This window comes from Zootoca vivipara, chromosome 2 (assembly GCF_965207765.1).
Source record: "Zootoca vivipara chromosome 2, rZooViv2.hap1.1, whole genome shotgun sequence".
NCBI classification, from domain to species: domain Eukaryota; kingdom Metazoa; phylum Chordata; class Lepidosauria; order Squamata; family Lacertidae; genus Zootoca; species Zootoca vivipara.
This window is the reverse complement of record NC_142584.1, coordinates 110,662,253-110,682,716: the sequence shown is the minus strand read 5'-3', so window position 1 is coordinate 110,682,716 and position 20,464 is coordinate 110,662,253. Positions and strand designations below refer to the sequence as shown.

The window sequence follows — 20,464 nt, the reverse complement described above, 5'->3', positions numbered from 1 at the left end:
TGTACAGCAGATTAAAAAAAAACCACTAGCATCCATCCTTTCCTATCTTTCACACTAGCATTCTTAAAAAATAAAAATTTTAAAATCCATATGAAAAAGGCTCTGAAGTCCAGCTACCTTCACACCTGCAGGGGGCAGCAGAGACCACGAGTCACCACTTCAATTTCCTGGAAAGGAACCCCACCCCTTTCTTGAATGGGCAAAAGAGAGAGTGAAACTTAACCCGCCCCCGCCGCCCCATGGCTGCCTCTGGGGTCCCATCCATGCAGGACCTCTGTGAGGAAGCCACTTGCCCCATCTGCCTGGAGTATTTCAGGGATCCAGAGATCATCCCCGATTGTGGGCACAACTTTTGCAGAGCCTGCCTGAGCCAGTGCTGGGGGGAGTTGCAAACTGGGGCATCGTGTCCTCAATGCAGAAATACAGCTCAGCGAAAAAGCATCAGGCCAAACCAGCAGCTGACAAATGTGGTCGAAATAGCCATGATAGTCAGTCTTCAGGGGACCCCAAAGGGCCTGAAGGAAAGGGGGGGTCTGCAAGAAGCACCAGGAGCCCCTGAAGCTGTTCTGCAAGGAGGACGAAAGCCCCATCTGTGTCGTGTGTGACAGATCCAAGGAGTACAAAACCCACCAGGTGATTCCTCTAGAGGAGTTGCCCCAGGAGCACAAGGTGGGAAAAGGCAGTGGGTCTTGTTGGGGGAGGGCAGGATAGCTGCTTCTGCCATGAACTTTAGCGGCAGATGGGGTGGCCTCAAACCTCCCGTTTGAAAAATGGGGACGATAAAAATGACTTTGCATACAGGGTCCATGTAAGGATTCGATGCAGATAAAATGCTTGAAGTGCTTTGAATACTTGAAAAAACATGTGACTTCAAGAATTATTATAAAGAACTTGTGGAGCATCCCAAACGCAGTGCATTGAGCGGGAATGAAATTTTTGTCATGTGCCTAAAGAAAAGTTCGTCTCTGCGCTTGTGCTGTTTATGTTCTTGTTCCTCGTCTGCCCCCAGAGAAAATGCAACTTTGGACCTGCCTCATCCTGTGTGAGGATCAAGAGAGTGTGAGAGATGGAGATGTGGATCAAAATCTCCCCAACAATCCTGAAAGATTTGACACACACATCCCGATTTGCTGGGGCATATGGGGATCACAGCAGGCAGACATTTCTGGGGGGGTCATTGCAGGGAGTGAGGAGCACTGGGCTGCGGGGGGGGGGGGAGTCTGCGAAGCGAAGGGCAAGTTCCCTCCTTGTCCTGAGGATGGGATCTGGGAGGTGGGGAAATAGGACGGTGAATACGGCCCCTCCTTCCCTTCTGATGGCTCTGCTTCTGTCCCTGCGCAAGGAGCCCAAGGGGATCTGAGGGACCCTGAACTCGGAAGTGTCCCTTTCATGGTGCAGATCCAGCAGCCCTTCTCCATGCATTCCCAGCACCCATCTTCTCAGGAGAAACCCTCAAGCCCTTCTTTCTCTCCAGGGAAAACTCATATGTGCAGGATAGAGATGGGTCAGCCCTTGTGTCAGTCGTGGTGCAACTGTCCCTTCTCCGACCAGCTTTCTACACAGCACTGATTGGCTTGCTGTTGGGTCAGTCGGGAGAGGAAGCCGGTCTGCAACAGAGGAAGCATCTACAGCAGAAATCCTGTCTCCATGGGATACCTGATAATGGTCACTGATTGCACCACCTGGGGAGTCTGGCCATGCTTTTGCCATGCATAGCTGCCAGGTTTTCCCTTTTCTCGCGAGGAAGCCTATTCAGCATAAGGGAAAATCCCTTAAAAAAAGGGATAACTTGGCAGCTATGGCCATGGTTAATACTTTAGTTCCTGAATCCAGGTTACAGACTCACCCTATTCATACACAAATATGCCCTTAAGACCACGTTTGTAAGCAAAAAGACAATGGGAAGGCTTTCCCCATTTTTCTCCCTTAGTGCGGAGGAATATTTGAGGTCATTGGGAGAGTCAAAATGGCTTCAGCATTCCTCTCCCATACTATTTCAGACAAATAGTTCATATATGAAGATATGTGTGCATTTATGAGTGTTTATTCTATATTGGAGACCTTTGTTGTTGTTTAGTTGTGTCCGACTCTTCATGACCCCATGGACCATAGCACGCCAGGCACTCCTGTCTTCCACTGCCTCCCGCAGTTTGGTCAAACTCATGTTGGTGGCTTCAAGAACACTGTCCAACCATCTCATCCTCTGTCGTCCCCTTCTCCTAGTGCCCTCAATCTTTCCCAACATCAGGGTCTTTTCCAGGGAGTCTTCTCTTATTGGAGACCTTAAAATTCTTATAACAAACTGATGTTTCACTGACAAAGGGCTGCATTTATTGAGAAAACGGGGCTAATTGAAAGCACCTGCTGTTAACAGGTGCCCAGCGGTGTGATTGGCAAATATCTGGATACCGTTTAGCTGAGCAATGTTTGCAAAGGCCGTTTACAGAGTTGGTTCCACAGGTTATTGCACATTATCAGACGTTGGCGATTTTGTCAAAACGACTCACTAAAAACTGGCACCGGGATGGAGGGCTGGGCTGTTTCTCCTCCATATGTCTTGGCTACTAACTAGAAAGAGGGGTGTGAATGGAGGGAGGGGCGAGGGGGGGAGACGGCAGTTCATTCATTAGCTTGCAAAGTAGTCTGAGGTTGAAGTGCTGATTGTAAACAAAACAACAACTACAACAAACTCCATCAGCTCTCACAGGGAAATGGTTCCTTAAACGAGCAACCACCAAGGATGAGCATTCCATTAAAAAAAACATTTAAAATAAAATATATAAAACTCTATATTTCCCCCGTATCAAAGCTGCTCTGGGCTCCACCCAACTCCAAGGCAGTAGGGATGCTGAGTAACCGCACCTGAATTTCCTGGAAAGGAAACACGCCCATTTGCAGACGTAAAAGAGAGAAAACGAAACCAGCTCTCTCTTCCTGGAGTCTCTGCCATGGCTGCCGCTCGGAGTCCCGTCCGCGATCTCTGCGAGGAAGCCACTTGCCCCATCTGCCTGGAGTATTTCAGGGATCCAGTGATCATTCATGAGTGTGGGCACAACTTCTGTCGATCCTGCCTGATCCGGTGCTGGGAGTCATCCGAGGGAGAGGCTTCCTGCCCTCAGTGCAGGGAAACGGTTGAGCAAAGCAGTATCACGAGAAACCAGCAGCTGGCAAATGTTGTAGAAATAATTAAGAAATTCAGCCATCTGGGGGGGAAAGAGGAGGCAGAAGGAAAAGGAAGAGTCTGTGAGAAGCACCAGGAGCCCCTGAAGCTCTTCTGCCACGAGGACGGAAGCCCCATCTGTGTCGTGTGTAATGTTTCCAAGGAGCACAAAAGACACGAGGTGGTTCCTCTAGAGGAGGCGTCCCAGGAATACAAGGTGGGAAAACCACCCCACCCTCTGAATATATATAAGGGTCTGGTTGCTTCTGTTTCAAGTGTATCTGAAGAAGTGTGCATGCACACAAAAGCTCATACCAAAATAAAAACTTAGTTGGTCTTTAAGGTGCTACTGAAGGAATTTTTTTTATTTTGCTTCGACTCAGACCAACACTGCTACCTACCTGTAACTAGAAGGTGGGGAAAGGCAGTGGGTCTTTCTTGGGGGTGGAATTGCTGCAGACAAGAGGGGCTTGCAAAAATAAAATTAAAAATAAGAAAATGTAATTTATTCTCTCCACTTGCAGCCCAAAAGGAATTCTTGTGCAGCCTGATAAAACTAAACTTCTGAAACTTTATACAATAAACGTTTCTTTTTCTTTTTGAGGGATTAAAGTGTGCCCAGTGACCCCCTGAATGCAGGTTGCAGTAACTCCCCTGGGACAAAAGATTACAACATCTAGGATTAATTTAATAAAAAGGAGGGGGGACATGTTGGAGCTGTGTTCAGTGTGGGGGACAAATAGCAAAACCCAAATGTTTCTCAGCTCTGATATAGGGCAATTCCATTTCTGCCTCATCTAGGATGGAAAAAAAGTTTGGAAAGTGTTTAAAGATTACATAGCAAATTTTGTGGGAAATGCTGATCTTTCAGATGACTTATGAAGGCTCAAAAATTGTATATCAAAATGGAAGTAAGGATATAAGTATTTACAGTGGTGCCTCGCGGCTAGACGAATGCCCTGCTAGATGAAAATTTCGCTTAACGAAAGGGTTTTCTGATCGGAGATTGCCTCACTATACGACAAGGTTTTCTATGGCCACTGCTTCATCTTGCGAAGCGTGGCCATAAAAACCTCCGATGAGAAAATCAGGGCATTCATCTAGTGAAAGGGGAACCAGCTGTAGGGTGGGGAGAAGGCAAAGGAAGATGAGCTGTCAGCGCCTATCAGATGATCTTCCTCTGCCTTCTGCCCGCGCTGCAGCTGGTTCCCCTTTGTGTTCTGCCTTCCGAACCCCCGTCAGATGCCGGCTCTGTCGGGCAGGGGGGGAGGCGCAGGAACGATCCTGCGCCTTTCCCCCACCCCGCCTGTTCCCAGGAGCTGAAGTGCAGGGGCTGCGGGGGCTTTTCGCCGCCTGACGTCCCCTTGGCTTGGGGATGTCAGGCGGCGAAAAGCTCCCACAGCACCGCAATTCGGCTCCGTCCCCTGCTCTGTCGGGCGGGGTGGGGGAAAGGCGCAGGAACGATCCTGTGCCTTTCCCCCACCCCGCCTGTCCCCCGGAGCCGAAGTGCAGCACTGAGGGGGCTTTTCGCCGCCTGACTTCCCCGAGCCAAGCGGCCGATCCCGGGCCGGCTTGAGGGCAAGCGCGGCACGCTTTCTCTTGTTAGCCCCGTGCGCTGCGCTCGCCCTGTCCTGTGCCAGCTCTGTCGGGCGAGGAAGCACCCGATGGTTCTCTCTGCCTGCTTCCCCGAGCCGTAGCGCATCGGGTGCTTCTTCGCCCGACAGAGCTGGCATAGGACGGGGCTTCCGAACCCCCGTCCTATGCCGGCTCTGTCAGGCGGGGTGGGGTGGGGTGGGGAAGCAGACTCCGCTTTCCCCTCACCCCGCCCGACACAGCGCAGATCAGCCGAGGCTTTTCGTCCAATCCGCGCTGTGTCGGGCGGGATGGGGGGAAAGCTGTCGGCAGCAGGGGGAGAGGAAGGAAGGAAGAGAAAGGGCTGCTTTCTCTTCCTTCGTTCCTCTTCCCCCCGCCACCCAACAGCCCACATCTGACGGGGGTTCGGAAGCCCCGTCAAATGCCAGCTCTGTCGGGCGAGGCAGTGGGGGGAAAGAACCTCCGCTTCTCCCCAACCCCCGCCCGGCACACACCTCTCTTGACTTGGGGAAGGCAGGCAGGCAAGAGAGCAAGCACCTGCCTGCCTTCCCCGAGCCAAGAGAGCACCCATAGGAACGCATTAATTGACTTTTAATGCATTCCTATGGGAAATGGTGACTCGCTAGACGAAATTTTCGTAGGACGAATTGAGTCCTGGAAAGAATTTATTTCGTCTAGCGAGGCACCACTGTATATGAGTAGAAGGGGGGAGCGCAATATAAGATTGGCTGGAAAGAATGATAGGGTGGGTGGAGGGGGTGTTAGAGATGAAAAATTCCTCGAAAGATTCCATCAACAGTGTCTCCGAAAAATTGTACACATCACTTGGGAAGACAGGCGAACTAATATCAGTGTAGTGGAAGAAGCAAAGATCACCAGTTTCGAAGCAATGATTCTTCAACATCAACTTCATTGGACTGGTCATGTTGTGCGGATGCCTTCCAAAGCAACTGCTCTATTCCGAACTTAAAAATGGAAAGCGTAATGCTGGTGGTCAACAAAAGAGGTTTAAAGACTGTCTCAAGGCAAATCTTTAAAAATGTAATATAAACACTGACAACTGGGAAACACTGGCTTGCGAGCACTCCAGTTGGAGAACAGCCTTTACCAAAGGTGTCATCGGCTTTGAAGACACTCAAACTCAGGATGCAAGGGAGAAATGTGCTAGGAGGAAGGCACGCTTGGCAAATCCACACCATGATCAACTCCCGCCAGGAAACCAATGTCCCCACTGTGGAAGGACGTGTGGATACAGAATTGGCCTCCACAGTCACTTACGGACTCATTGTTAACGCCGTGTTTATGGAAGACAATCTTACTTGGCTACAAGTGATCGCCATAGAAGAAGAGGAGGAGGAGATGAAAAATGGTTTTTATTATGTATTGATTATGTATTTTTTTTGTAAGTTCTGTAATTTATTTTTGGTTTAAAATAAAACTTTATAAAAAATGTGTAAAGGGTAAAGGGACCCCTGACAATTAGGTCCATTCGCAGACGACTCTGGTTTAATGGCCAAGGGAGCCTGCGTACAGCTTCCGGGTTAATGTTAATGTGTAAGGCAGCCCAAATTGGATTTTGTTTTCTTTCCAGGATCAAATCAGCAGCTGCCTAGACAATGTGAGGAAGGGGAGAGAGAAAATTCTAGTATTGAAAGCAGACACAGAAAAGGAAAGCCAGGACCTGCTTGTAAGCACCATTATTACTACTTTAAGATGAAAAATGCTATAGTCTAGAATCAATTATCTGGGCGGGGGGTGGGGAGAATATGGAATACAGAAAGAGGTTTCTTTTTGAACAGCCTTATCTCCCACAGACATGAAAGACCATTTAAAGGAGGGGGTGAGCTTGTGGTTATGGAACTCTTTCCCTGCTGAATATTGGTGTAATCTCTCTAAAATGTCGGAAGTGGGCTTCCAAAGGAATTGGGGTAGCTGGCCTCTTCATCCTGCAACAGCAGACTAAGTGCCTGATATTCACCCACTGTTCTCTTCTTTCGATCTACTTCTTACAGAAGCACGTGGAAGCAGAGAGAGAAAAGACTGTGGCTGAGTTCAGGCGACTCCACCAGTTTCTGGAAGAACAGGAGAAACGTCTTTTGGCCCAGATGACAGAAGTGGAGAAGGAGATTGCAGCAAAAAGGGAGGAGCACCTGGCCAGACTCTCCGGGGAACTCTCCTCTCTTGACAGCCTCATCCGGGAGATGGAGGAGAAGCTTCAGGAACCAGCGAGTGAACTCCTGCAGGTCAGGCCTGGTCTTGATGCAAGAGGGTGAAGTGTGCTGCTTCATAGAATCATAGAGTTGGAAGAGACCAAAAGGGCCATCCAGTCCAATCCCCTTCCAAGCAGGAAACACCATCAAAGCATTCTTGACATATGCCTGTCAAGCCTCTGCTTAAAGACCTCCAAAGAAGGAGACTCCACCACACTCCTTGGCAGCAAATTCCACTGCCGAACAGCTCTTACTGTCAGGAAGTTCTTCCTAATGTTTAGGTGGAAGCTTCTTTCTTGTAGTTTGAATCCATTGCTCCGTGTCCGCTTCTCTGGAGCAGCAGAAAACAACCTTTCTCCCTCCTCTATATGACATCCTTTTATATATTTGAACATGGCTATCATATCACCCCTTAAATGACAGGCATTTTTAGTCACATAGAAATGTTGCTGGAAAGAAAACATGAAGGATGAAAGGCATCAGTCCTGGGGTCGCAAAAGGGGCCCTGCTAGATCAAACCACAGGCCCCTTCATTCTAGCATTGTGTTCTCGCATTGGCCAAACAGAGGTCTCTGAGAAGCAAAAAAACCAGTAGTGCTCTCCAACCCTGTGATTCCCAGCAGTTGCCACTCAGCTGCTTAGTAATTATAACTGACTGCAGAAATCACTACACTGACATATTTATTTCTTTTGTTCCAGGATATTGGAAGCTTCTTGCAGAGGTAAGTGACGGAAAACCCCTGGCTCATTCTCATGCTACAAAAGTTCCCGTTCAACGGGTGAGAAACTCACTCTCCAGTTCCTCCTTCTAGAGATAGCTTAGGACTCCATCATCCATTCACAGACAAAAACAGGGACACATTTTTTCTAGCTTTTAGTCTCATCTACAATCTTGGGAAGGAAGCCATTCCTCGTTCCCCTCCATTGCATATCTATGAAAGCCCTTCTCTGTGATGGATTCATTTACTATGCAATTGATACAAAATTCAGAAATGCACATACCAGATCTATTTTGTTCTACTCATTAATGCAGTGGTTCCCAACAGGTGGTCCGGGGACCCCCAGGGGTCCACGAGCTATGCCAGAGGGGTCCTCAAGATCCTATTAGAATAAAAAATATATTAAATATATTTCGTATGATAACAGATTTTTTGTTTTGGCCACTTCCTGCATGAGCAGAGTCTAGCGCAAAACTAGAATTAGATAGAGGCAGTAGTTCTGCTGTATGCCGCAAGGACTACAAGAAACTTGGAGATTAGGCAATGAAAAAGATCCTTCCATTTGCAACCACATATCGGTGTGAGCAAGCATTTTCTTCCATGTGTTTCATGAAAAACAAATACTGTATAGGAATCGGCTCGACATGCGGTCGGATTTCAGAGTGAAAGTTTCAAGTTTGGAACCTAATATTTCAGAAATAATGGTCTCAAAGGACAGATTTAACTCATCTCATTAAGAACTGAAAATTAAAACTAACTGTATACTGATGGAGTACTCTGTTGTAACTATAAAAAACGTATAAATATAAAATGTAGAAAGACTCTTAATTTGGCTCTCACTTTTTAATTTTAGGATTAGGAATTAATGGGGGTCCTTGTCACAATAGCGGCTCAATGAGGGGTCCTCGAGAAAATTTTGTTGGGAACCCCTGCATTAATGCTTCACTAAAACTAGTGTAGTCCTAAAATCTCTGTGCAAAAGCCCAGTATTGCTCACTTTTCTTCAAATAAATAATCTGCATATATCAGCTTCTTTACCTTCAATCTCATATTCCTATATTTCCTTCAGTATATTTTAGTTTTCCTTCAACTCGTTAGGTGCTCTCTAGATCCACACATCAACAATATGGTCATTTTTGCCATAGGAAAACCCTGCTCCCAAGTCTTCATGATATATCCATCATGCCTTTATCATCAGAATGAGACACCTGCCTTGTCAGAAAGTTTCTTGCATTGGAAGGATGTTGGCTTGACTTTGTTCTCCTCCTCCCAGGTCTCAGGTGAAGGAGAACTTAGAGAATCCTCCTGTGGCTTTTCCTCCTGACCTGAAGTGGAGGATCTGGGACTTCAGCGATATAAATCTCTTCCTGGAGGCTGTCACGAAGAAATTCAGAGGTAATAAAGAAGGGCTGAAAATATTTTATACTGGACATTTAAAATTATTCATGACATGCTCCAGGTCATTAGCAGTGCCAGGAAAATGGAAGGCTTATTTATTTATTCTCTTTCAATATCTAGAAGCCACACTTTCATATGTAGATGACTCACAACTGATTTTACTTATGCAATTGAAAGAGGAGGATAAACCCTTCTTGCTGGGCACCTGGAAGCTCTTGTGAGATCTTGGGGGAGCCTCCCAGATTCCAGTCAGCAAAGTAAAGGGCTTGAAAGTTCTTGCCATGAAGGGTTTGGCCACCACTCAAATCACTTTTAAGACCTTTGCCATGAGAGGCTCCTGCAAAATCTCATGGGGCCATCTTGAGATCTCAGATGGCAGGGGTGATTCCGGGGTCATTTTGACTTTGCACGATTTGCCTTTATGCACAATCCCCAGGAATGTGACCCTCCCTTAAGTTGTGAGTTGTCTGTAAAAAGTTGTCCTTGACCTCTTCGCATATTTCAGTCAGGGTTTGGGTGCTTTCACACATCTCACCCCTTTCCCAAGTAGCCTCACCTACAGCTTTTCGGGCATTTTTCTCGTTCCTTTGACCCTGAGATTGATGTAAGGGAGGCAGAAAGAAGGAGGGGCTGTCCAAGAGCCAGCAAGGAGCAGAAGGGACTGGGGTTGAGGCGTCCTGTCCTGGAACAGGGATGTCTGGATCTTCTTGTTGAGGTGGAGATCTTCTGGGGGTCCTGCTCCTCCAAAATTAGGGAAGGCCTGAACCTTGACGTCACCCCTGCCCTGGTTATGCAGGGATAGCCTGTATGGTGAGTTTCAGATAATTTTAACAGCAACTCCCACACTCTCCAGCTGGCGTAACCAGTTGTTAGGGACGATGGGACTTGTAGTCCACAACATCAGGAGTGCACCACACTAGCTACAATCTCATGAGCTCATATTCTTGTTGCCAGGTTTGTGATCTGAATGATGGTGTGATGCTAAATCTCTGTTCCCTTTCCTCTTCCAGACACACTGGAATATGGACTTCAGCTGCAAAAAGGTACATTTATTTATTTATTTATTTATTTATTTATTTATTTATTTATTTATACCCTGCCCATCTGGCTGGGTTTCCTCAGCCATTTCGAGTTCAAACAGAGGCAGAAATTCGGGAGAGAGAGGATCCACTTCCCAAAAGACTGTAGCTCTTCTATCCATGCCTTAAAGGTAAAGGGACCCCTGACCATTAGGTCCAGTCGTGGACGACTCTGGGGTTGCGGCGCTCATCTCGCGTTATTGGCCAAGGGAGCCAACATACAGCTTCCAGGTCATGTGGCCAGCATGACTAAGCCGCTTCTGGCGAACCAGAGCAGCACACGGAAACGCCATTTACCTTTCTGCTGTAGCGGTACCTATTTATCTACTTGCACTCTGACATGCTTTTGAACTGCTAGGTTGGCAGGAGCTGGGACCGAGCAATGGGAGCTCGCCCCGTTGCGGGGATTCGAACCACTGACATTTTGATCGGCAAGCCCTAGGCTCTGTGGTTTAACTCACAGCACCACCCACAGTCCATGCCTTATTTCCCAGAGGCATCTGTTCAGTGAGAGCCGGGTGTTGCACAAGATGGGCTCATGGCCTGAGCCTGCAGAGTCTTAGGAAGCCCCCAGCCCAGGATGGCTGACTTTTCTGTGCCAAATCTCAATAAGACACAGGGGTGGTGTGAAGCTCCTGGCACATGAGGAGAAAATATCCCTTTGAGCCATACAGGTCCCTCATAAGATCCTCTTAATTTCCCATTAAGAGTGGGAAATAAATGCATGAGCACAAATAGCTCAGAAAATGGCTGCAACAACCTTTGGGGGCTGGAAGGTAAATGGGTTCTGGTGTCAGTGGCAGGGAGCCGCCTGAGTGTCAACTCCAGGGGTCCGGCTTCCCTGCAAGATGGGGGTCTTCCCTCAGCTTCTGTATTGGAGGGGAGACATGACTTCTCTGCTGCAACATGATGGCAGACTAGAGAAACCTGAGTAAACTTAATAGAGCAGTTACAGGTAGGTAGCCGTGTTGGTCTGACGTAGTTGAAACAAAATTTAAAAATTCCTTAAAGGTGCTGCTGGAAGGAATTTTTTTAATTTTGTTAAAAGAGCAGGACAGAATTGCACCACAGACCAGGGTAAAAGGCTCAATGGGAAGACAGAAGTCCAGTCTGGCCTGATCCTGTACACCACAAAAAGAGAATCGTAAGAGCTGGAAAGGGGGCAGCAGGTGGCAGCATAAAGGAAACTTGTTGTTGTTTAGTCGTTGAGTCGTGTCCGACTCTTCGTGACCCCATGGACCAGAGCACGCCAGGCACTCCTGTCTTGCACTGCCTCCTGCAGTTTGGTCAAACTCATGTTGGTAGCTTCGAGAACACTGTCCAACCATCTCGTCCTCTGTCATCCCCTTCTCCTAGTGCCCTCAATCTTTCCCAACATCAGGGTCTTTTCCAAGGATTCTTCTCTTCTCATGAGGTGGCCAAAGTATTGGAGCCTCAGCTTCAGGATCTGTCCTTCCAGGGAGCACTCAGGGCTGATTTCCTTCAGAATTGATAGATTTGATCTTCTTGCAGTCCATGGGACTCTCAAGAGTCTCCTCCAGCACCATAATTCAAAAGCATCAATTCTTCGGCGATCAGCCTTCTTTATGGTCCAGCTCTCATTTCCATACATCACTACTGGGAAAATCATAGCTTTAATTATATAGACCTTTTTCGGCAAGGTGATGTCTCTGCTTTTTAAGATGCTATCTAAGTTTGTCACTGCTTTTCTCCCAAGAAGCAGGCGTCTTTTAATTTCGTGACAGCTGTCACCATCTGCAGTGATCAAGGAGCCCAAGAAAGTAAAATCTCTCACTGCCTCAGTTTCTTCCCCTTCTGTTTGCCAGGAGGTGATGGGACCAGTAGCCATGATCTTAGCTTTTTTTATCATATTTTGTGCTCTCCTCATTCACCCTCATTAAAAGGTTCTTTAATTCCTCCTCAAATTCTGCCATCAAGGTTGTGTCATCTGAATATATGAGGTTGTTGATATTTCTTATTATCTTAATTCCGGCTTGAGATTCATCCAGCCCAGCCTTTCGCATGATGAATTCTGCATTTAAGTTAAATAAGCAGGGAGACAATATACAGCCTTGTCGTACTCCTTTCCCAATTTTGAACCAATCAGTTGTTCCATATCCAGTTCTAACTGTAGCTTCTTGTCCCACATAGAGATTTCTCAGGAGACAGATGAGGTGATCAGGCACTCCCATTTCTTTAAGAACTTGCCATAGTTTGCTGTGGTCGACACAGTCAAAGGCTTTTGCATAGTCAATGAAGCAGAAGTAGATGTTTTTCTGGAACTCTCTAGCTTTCTCCATAATCCGGCACATGTTTGCAATTTGGTCTCTGGTTCCTCTGCCCTTTCGAAATCCAGCTTGCACTTCTGGGAGTTCTCTGTCCACATACTGCCTAAGCCTGCCTTGTAGAATTTTAAGCATAACCTTGCTAGCGTGTGAAATGAGTGCAATTGTGTGGTAGTTGGAACATTCTTTGGCACTGCCCTTCTTTGGGATTGGGATGTAGACTGATCTTCTCCAATCCTCTGGCCATTGCTGAGTTTTCCAAACTTGCTGGCATATTGGGTGTAGCACCTTAACAGCATCATCTTTTAAAATTTTAAATAGTTCAGCTGGAATATCATCACTTCCACTGGCCTTGCTATTAGCAGTGCTTTCTAAGGCCCATTTGACTTCACATTCCAGGATGTCTGACTCAAGGTCAGCAACCACACTACCTGGGGTGTATGAGACCTTAATATTTTTCTGGTATAATTCTGCTTCTGTTAGGTCCTTACAGAAGGAAACTCTTACTTATCTTTAAAATTATATTCTTTTTTTAAAAAATATATTTTTATTAATTTTCCAATTAAAACCAATTATATCACATTCATTATTTCAAATTATACACATATATATATCAATCAAACCGAATGTTATGCCAAATCATCTAGAGAATTTTTTTTTGGGTTCCCATGCTTCAAGAAATTGGGGATTCCTCGCAACCGTCCACTGCCGTCTTTTTTCTAAAGTTCAAATCGTCTCTCCAAGTTCATAATAATCCAGATCTTCCCCTTACAGTCACATAGATGTTTTCCACTTTCAACCGATTGTTTCCCAGCTGCTGAGATAAATATCAAACAGGGTTTCACAGATGTTCTTTCTCCTGTGTGGGTTAATCAGTCCAGCCTCCCCATAAATCTTCTTAGTCTGGAGCTCCCTGTTGCGTCGAAGCAGCGCCATCTTAAAAAGCTCAAATCACTTTCGTTTTCTCTCATAGCCATGTAGATTAACGATCTTTATAAAATTTACAGCTTTTCCAGGCAGAAGACCCAAACATCAAACCATAAACTCTTGGTAAATTAATGGATCTCCTTGCCCTATAGCTGAACTTAGCTTCAGGTCGCTGCTCCAATTCAAAGTGCGTCACAGCTCATAAATCCTCCGAACGCGTCCAGGACTCCTTCCGTCCGACTAGGGGGGGGGGGGCTTTTCTCATCGGCAACTCCACATCTTTAAAAAATATGCTCAGTAACAACAGTTTATAAAGTTCAACTCACACAGTCTTTTGCTTCTCTTTCACTCCAAACAAGCCAGGACATCGCGTCTGGGAAGGTACGAAGTAACTCATATGAAGAAAAAAAAAAAACTCACTTCCCTTATCGCTCCGTCCCCATCAATCCTTCTTCCAGATGAAATACAGCCTTTGACTCCTCTCCCTCAGCAGCATAAATTTCTCAGCAGTAAACAGCGCTTCTTCCCCTCCTTCTGAAGTATGTCCATAGATTTAAGCCTAATTATCTTCTTTAACCATGGAAATCCCCGCCATGCAGATTAGCGTCCGGGAGTCCTGGCCCTCGTAAGTGCTTTTCAGCCCAAGCTCCCCCCACTCCATAAACAGTCGGAGTGGGTCTGGGGGCATCGCGGGCCAGCGGCCCCTCTCCGTAACCCCCGGAGAGGGTAGGGGGTTGCCATTTACTCCCCTAGCAACCGCCAAATTCCTTACGAAGGTCAGAGGGATTGAAAACAGGTCCGCCATTCCTGCCGGCGGAAACCGGAACCTCTAAAATTATATTCTAGGATGCTTTTAGACAACAGCAGTGAGTAAAATGCATAAAGGCCAATCAATACAACAATAAACTAGAAAAACATTTAACAAAAAATTGCACTGGCAACATCCAATATCACATTTAATTTCCAAAGGCTGCTGTATAAATGTGTCCTTAAAAAGAAATTGCTTGATAAACTTTCCATAATGTGGCCGGGGGGGGGGGGGACGGGACTGCAGAGCAGATCTTCTTTCTGATGTCCACCAGCCTGACCAATTTTGAAATGGGTTTCTCATGATGCTTCCACTGCCCCCCTTTTCCATAAATGTGAGGAACAGTGAAGAAGTAGCCAGTCAGGTCTGGGGAGCCAGGATAGTGTCTTTGCATTGAAGGTGACAGGTGGGTGTTAGAAATTTGGAGGAGATTGAAGCTCTCACTCTGGGGAAGAATCTCAGCGGTAAAGATGGTAATTCTACCTATGATGCTCTTCTTATTTCAAGCAATCCCCATAATAACGGGACAAAGCACATTTAAAGAGTGGCAGAGGACCATATCTAAGTTCATTTGGCAAGGACAGAAACGGAGAATCAAATTTAAACTCCTAACAGATAAAATAGAAAGGGGGTGTTTCACTCCCTGATTTAAAGTTGTACTATGAGGCGGCGTGCTTCACGCGGATAGCAGATTGGTTGAAATTAAAAAACCCACAGTTATTAGATCTAGAGGGATATGAAAATGTCTTCGGGTGGCATGCATACCTATGGTTCTATGTGGATAATGTGTGTTAAGTGCTTTGAACCCCTGAAAGAACTGCAAATGTTTCAAGAATCCTTATTAAGAACTTGATGAACATCCCTGTTTCGAATGCAAAGTCATGGAGTCCCTGTTCATTTCAGAGGGGGTGCTATTTCTGTCATGTGCATAAAGAAAAGTCAGCTTCCCAGTTGATGTTTTTTTTTTTATTTTTAACATAATTTTTATTGGTTTTTACAAATTACAAAAGATGGTACATACATAAACACCTTTTCCACCTTCTTCCCACCCCCCTCCATGGGTCCTCCCCTGCCACAGAAGTATCCCACGCAGGTGATCAGTCAGAAGTGGTCCATTTTATGATTGGGTTTCTGTCCTCCTCCCCCTCCCCTGCCCCCCAAGCCCCCCCCTGCCACCAGGGAGCTCCAGTGAACCAGGGCAGTACGCAGGAGTTCATCCATCCAACCATCTATTGTCATACCAAAAAAAAAAAGAAAATACAAAAAGAGAAAAAGAGAAAAAAGAGAAGAGGAAAAAAAAAGACAAAAAGGAAAAAAGACAAAAAAAAAAATTCATCATAATTGTTAAATTCATAATTGTTAAACCATATTTTGTGGGCTTCCCCACCCTCCCACCCTTCCCCGGTTTTCCTCCCTTATTTATCATCTTCAACAGTTTCATAGTTCATATTTTATAACATACACCTTTATATCTTATACCACTTTTAAACTATTATCATTTTCGCCTATTGTCCAATCACTGAGAAATCAAACTCCCATTTTTTCTTCCCGTGCCTAATTTTTACCCCTCTATAGGCCTCCATATTTTCACCTTTTTCCAGAATCAATTCACTTTTTAAACCTATAACTATTCCCAAACTAACCTTACTCCCCCCGAGTACCTGCTCCACCCCTCCAATCCAGCAAGTTCCATAGTCAGCAGTCCAGTTATAGTCCTATTAACCCATCCTTACAATCACCACTTCACTTTCCCTTCACCCCACCCCCTGTTTGCAGTCTTTTGCCATCCAGGCCTCCATATCAGACCCCTGAGCTTCTTCTCTTCTCTGCTTAATTTTTCCTTCTTCCCTGTGGTCATTCTGGAGTTCCAGTAAATCCAGTCGTGCCCCCCTCGAAGGGGAGGCACTCCATCCAACTTTTTGTAGAGTAAAATCATCATTTTTTTCGTGATGGGCTTCATTTTGTGTTAAATCATCACAGTCATCATCATTGTCATTCTCACATTCATCTTCTTCAGTTTCAAAAGCTTCATCTTCTAGGAAATCATATTCTGTCATCACAATCTGGAATTGTTGCTGTAACACTAGCCGTTGTGTCTCCTCTTGACATAGTTCTATTCTTGTTTCCCACATTAAGGTCAAAACAGTCCGCTGAAACTCAGGCGGGTACCTTTTTGTTGACATAGTTCAGTCCTGTCAAGGTCAAAACTTGTCACATGGGGTGGAATATGATCGCAGTCTATTTTCTCGACTCCATTTTAACAAGCTGGCTGCATTCTTAAAAATAAAGTTCGAACTCACATTTCAAAAGCATATAAACCAAAAAAAAATTCCCAAAAAGTCCAGAGATAAAGATAGAAATAAAATTTAACTATAAATCCTGGTCAGCTCACTGGGTTTTCTGGGCTGCCGGCTCCCGAGAAAAAGAAAGGTCTTTCTTAGTTTTAACTTCATTCTGCAGGGCAATCACAACAGTCTCTCTCCCCTTTTACCCTGCATTTAGGGGAGATTCTCTTTGATGCCTTTGAGGAATCCTTTTAAGTTAAAATCTTCTGTTTACGGCTTCGGGTTTCTGTTTACTGTCTCTTATGTTACCGTGGGGGGGGGGTGGCTTCCTCTTTTCCCCTCTCTCCCAGGTCCAAATTGTTGCCTTAATTTACATTCCAAAGAATCCAAATTACTCACAGTCTATTCATTTGCTGAATGTTCTTTGAAGAATTGGCCACCTCCACTTCCCAGACTCGCAGCTTCGCACTCTCAGAGCAGCAATGTCAGCCTGTCCGCCGCGGTTCACCTCCTCGCTCTCGGGGGCTTAAACAAAGCCGATCCGGGGAGGAGAGAGCCCGCTTTTGGCGCCGCCAGGCAAAATCTGTCCCCAAAAAGCACGATTTGGGGCTTTTAAGGAGGTTTCGTTTCGCTGGAACGATTCCCTCCACCTCTGAAGCGCCGAGGTCCGCTCCGCTGTGCGGACCCCCGTCTGAGCAAGATGGCGTGGTCAACCGGAAGCCCCCAGTTGATGTTTTTTCTCTTCTCTTTCCTCCTCTGCCCTCACAGAACATGTAACTTTGGATCCAGACACAGCAAATCCCTGGCTCATCCTGTCTGAGGATCGAAAGAGTGTGAGAAAGGGAGAAGTGCGTAAAGACCTGCCAAACAACCCTGAGAGATTTGACACACATTTCTATGTGCTGGGATGTGAGGGTTTCACATCAGGCAGACATTTCTGGGAGGTCATTGTGGGAAGAGAGGAGAGATGGGAGGTGGGGGTTGCCAGAAAGTCTGTGAAGAGGAAGGGTGTTTTCTCTTTTGGTCCTATTGAAGGGATCTGGGGTTTGGGGAAGTGGCTTGGTGGGTACAAGTTATGTTCCCCCCATGAGGACCCTGTTCCAAGTGAGGAGCCCAAGAGGATCCGAGTGACCCTGAACTGTGAAGGGGGACGGGTGTCCTTTTATGATGCTGATACAACAGCCCTTCTCCACACATTCTCAGCAGCCTCCTTATCTGGAGAGATCCTCCTGCCCTTGTTTTACGTGAGCGAGAAAGCAAACCTGAGACTCTCTTGACTGAAGGTGCAGACAGACAAGCGTATATTTATTGCCATTATGGCACATTCAGTCTCATCTTCAGCACTGAGCAGACAGGCACTTAAGGAGAAACCATATTTGCAGAACTGTGATTGGCCATCCCTTGTGTCAATCATGATGCAACTCTCCCTTCTCAGGCCAGTTTGTAAATGACACTGATGGATTGGGTCCCCTGTCAGTCCCCAAACTTGCCTGTTCTCTCTCCCTTGGGAATCGGCTATTTCTGTCAGTGCAAGAGGTGCAAAGGGGGAAAGAAGCAAGAAAATAATTTAGGAAACAACAGCAACCCCCCCCATTCCTGTTTTGATGTACAGTAGTGCCTCGACTTACGAATTTAATCCATTCCGAAGACACCTTCATAGGTCGAAAAATTCGTAAGTCAAAAAGCGCCATTGGAAACGCGATTTCCCATAGGAATGCATTGGAAATGGAAAAATTCGTAAGTCGAAGCAACCCTATCTAAAACCGCCGCAATTTCCATTCGGATGTCGAAAAATTGTAAGCGTGCGGCCATTTGCCCCATTCGTAAGTCGAAAAATTCGGTTGTCGTGTCATTCGTAAGTCAAGGTACCGCTGTAGTTCTTTCTCCAACCTCCAAATCTGACTTAAGATTGGTAGAGATAATACCATCCTCTTTTCTTAGTAAAATCAGAATTATGCACGGGCCTCACTTAAAACCTTCCTCTGCCTCAATCCTGCTCTGATTCTCCCCCAAGACCTCCACTGGCCAGGGAGATGGAAGTTCCAAAATCCCTTTTTTGCTGCTACTCAGGAAATCTTATGTGGCAATTCAGCAAAATCAGAAAGCTGTTTGCTAGTTGAGTACAGTCAGCCCAGAACTCACACACAACTTAATTACTGTGATCGCAGCCTGGCATCCTTCGTCAAAACACAACTTGATAAATGGAAAGAGGGTGAGAGACCAGGAAATATTGTTGGAAAGGACTGTGTGAGATCTTACAAAAGTCTCCAGAGTCCAGAAAGCCTTTGGCAGTGGTGGAAAGAGTTTCTAAGTCCACCGTGCGTCTCGGACTCTAGAAAGGTTGCATAAAGCTCTCAAGATCTCTGGCTTCGGACAAGTACGGAAGATTACTTGGGGGGGGCATTTTCCGGGGTCTTCCTGACTTATGCAATATTGCCTTTGAATGCTGACCCCAGAAACCTAACCACCGTGCAGGTTTTGGGCCTCAATGTAACAAAATCCCCTCTGACAGTGAAGAGCCTCTGTCAGAAGTTCTGAGGAGAAAACATTTACAATCTAGAGGATGTCCGGGGGGGGGGGTTAGATTCCCACATATACAATTATTTTCTCCAAGGTGCTTTGTAGCAAAGTGTCAGATACATACCTGTATTTTTAGAGATCCCCTCTTCTTAACCTTTTGTATAACGGGCCTGGAAGAATTTGGGAATATGTTTCATGTGCTAACATGTTTTATTTTATTGAAGATTGTATTTCATATTGCTCCTATGTTGTTTTGAACTCAACAGTATAATATCCATTCCCCATGACCCTTCCGCCAGGGATTTTAGGAGGGTAATATCCTGTTTTACCCTCAGAGGAACCCTGTGAGGTAGAAGAGGCTAGGCCGAGAGACTTAGAAAAAGGAAACACATTAAAGTTTATGGTCAAAAGGGATTTGAACCTGGGCCTTGTTATCCCAAGTCCAACACACTGGGCACTGAGAATCTGAAATATTAACAAGGGTCCCTTCAGAGATGTGCTTGAAAGCCCTCCCTGCAAAGTCCCTCTATATCAGGCATCCCCAAACTTCGGCCCTCCAGATGTTTTGGACTACAATTCCCATCATGCCTGACCACTGGTCCTGTTAGCTAGGGATCATGGGAGTTGTAGGCCAAAACATCTGGAGGGCCGAAGTTTGGGGATGCCTGCTCTATATGTTGTAGCTCCTGTGTTGTTCAGACCTTCCTGTGTTGACAGTGTATGTCTGCAGGAGGAGTCTATCCAGTTGTGAGTGAGTGGCAGATTTCAGGGGTTTCCATGCATAAGCTCGTATTTCGCATCTGGATCTCAGCATTCTGATTAAAAATGAAATTAAATCCCCCCAAGTCTGAAGTCTGCCCATTCCTTTATTTATGGGAATCACACAAACAGGAGAGAAGTAAGTCTCAGCGGTATCTGCCATGTCAGTGAGAGAGCAGGTATCCTATTGACGCCCTACTTTTTAACACACAGTTGTGGGCAAATGGAAGGGGGGAAATGAAAAGAATGCCTATTGCAATAGTTCCCCACCCCATTTTTTAAAAAGAAATATCTTTATTGTTTAAAAAGGCATAAATACAATCAATACAAGATACACACATATTCACACATTCAAAAAAAGAGAGTTATATAAAGGATCAAAAAAGACAAAAAGGACAAAAAGAAAAAAGAAGAAAAAAAGAATTTAAAAAGAGATAAAAATAAAGATTGGTCTTCCAATTATTCCGTCTGTAACTTCTGTTATTCCTAATTTCTTGCACATTCATAGATAAGTTAACTACTTTTTTTTTATTCATATATTGTAACTCAGATTCAGCCTAAACCCACTATCAGAGATTTCGATATTCCGTTTTTCATTAGATATTCTTCAAATATCTCCCATTCTTTCTTCACTTTTTGTTTTGTTTGCCCTCTTATTCTTGCAGATGTTGTTGCCAGTTGGATATATTCTACCATTAACGTTTGCCATTCTGCTGTATTT

At 45.6% G+C, this 20,464-nt stretch overlaps 1 protein-coding gene across 2 annotated transcripts; it reads left to right on the top strand.

Moving 5' to 3' along the window:
- Positions 1–2,911: 2,911 nt before the first annotated feature.
- On the top strand, positions 2,912–19,380 carry LOC118080123 (E3 ubiquitin-protein ligase TRIM7-like). 2 transcript variants are annotated; one of them, XM_088663586.1, is made up of 7 exons: positions 2,914–3,377; positions 6,345–6,440; positions 6,766–6,996; positions 7,663–7,685; positions 8,956–9,077; positions 10,091–10,123; positions 17,233–19,380. In XM_088663586.1, the coding sequence occupies exons 1-7, from the start codon at positions 2,949–2,951 to the stop codon at positions 17,739–17,741; spliced, it is 1,443 nt and encodes a 480-aa protein (XP_088519712.1). In that variant the 5' UTR covers positions 2,914–2,948; the 3' UTR covers positions 17,742–19,380. The 2 variants fall into 2 exon arrangements, with proteins under 2 accessions (XP_060126771.1, XP_088519712.1); XM_060270788.2 differs by lacking the exon at positions 6,345–6,440 and having other exon boundaries at positions 2,912–3,377.
- Positions 19,381–20,464: the final 1,084 nt, after the last annotated feature.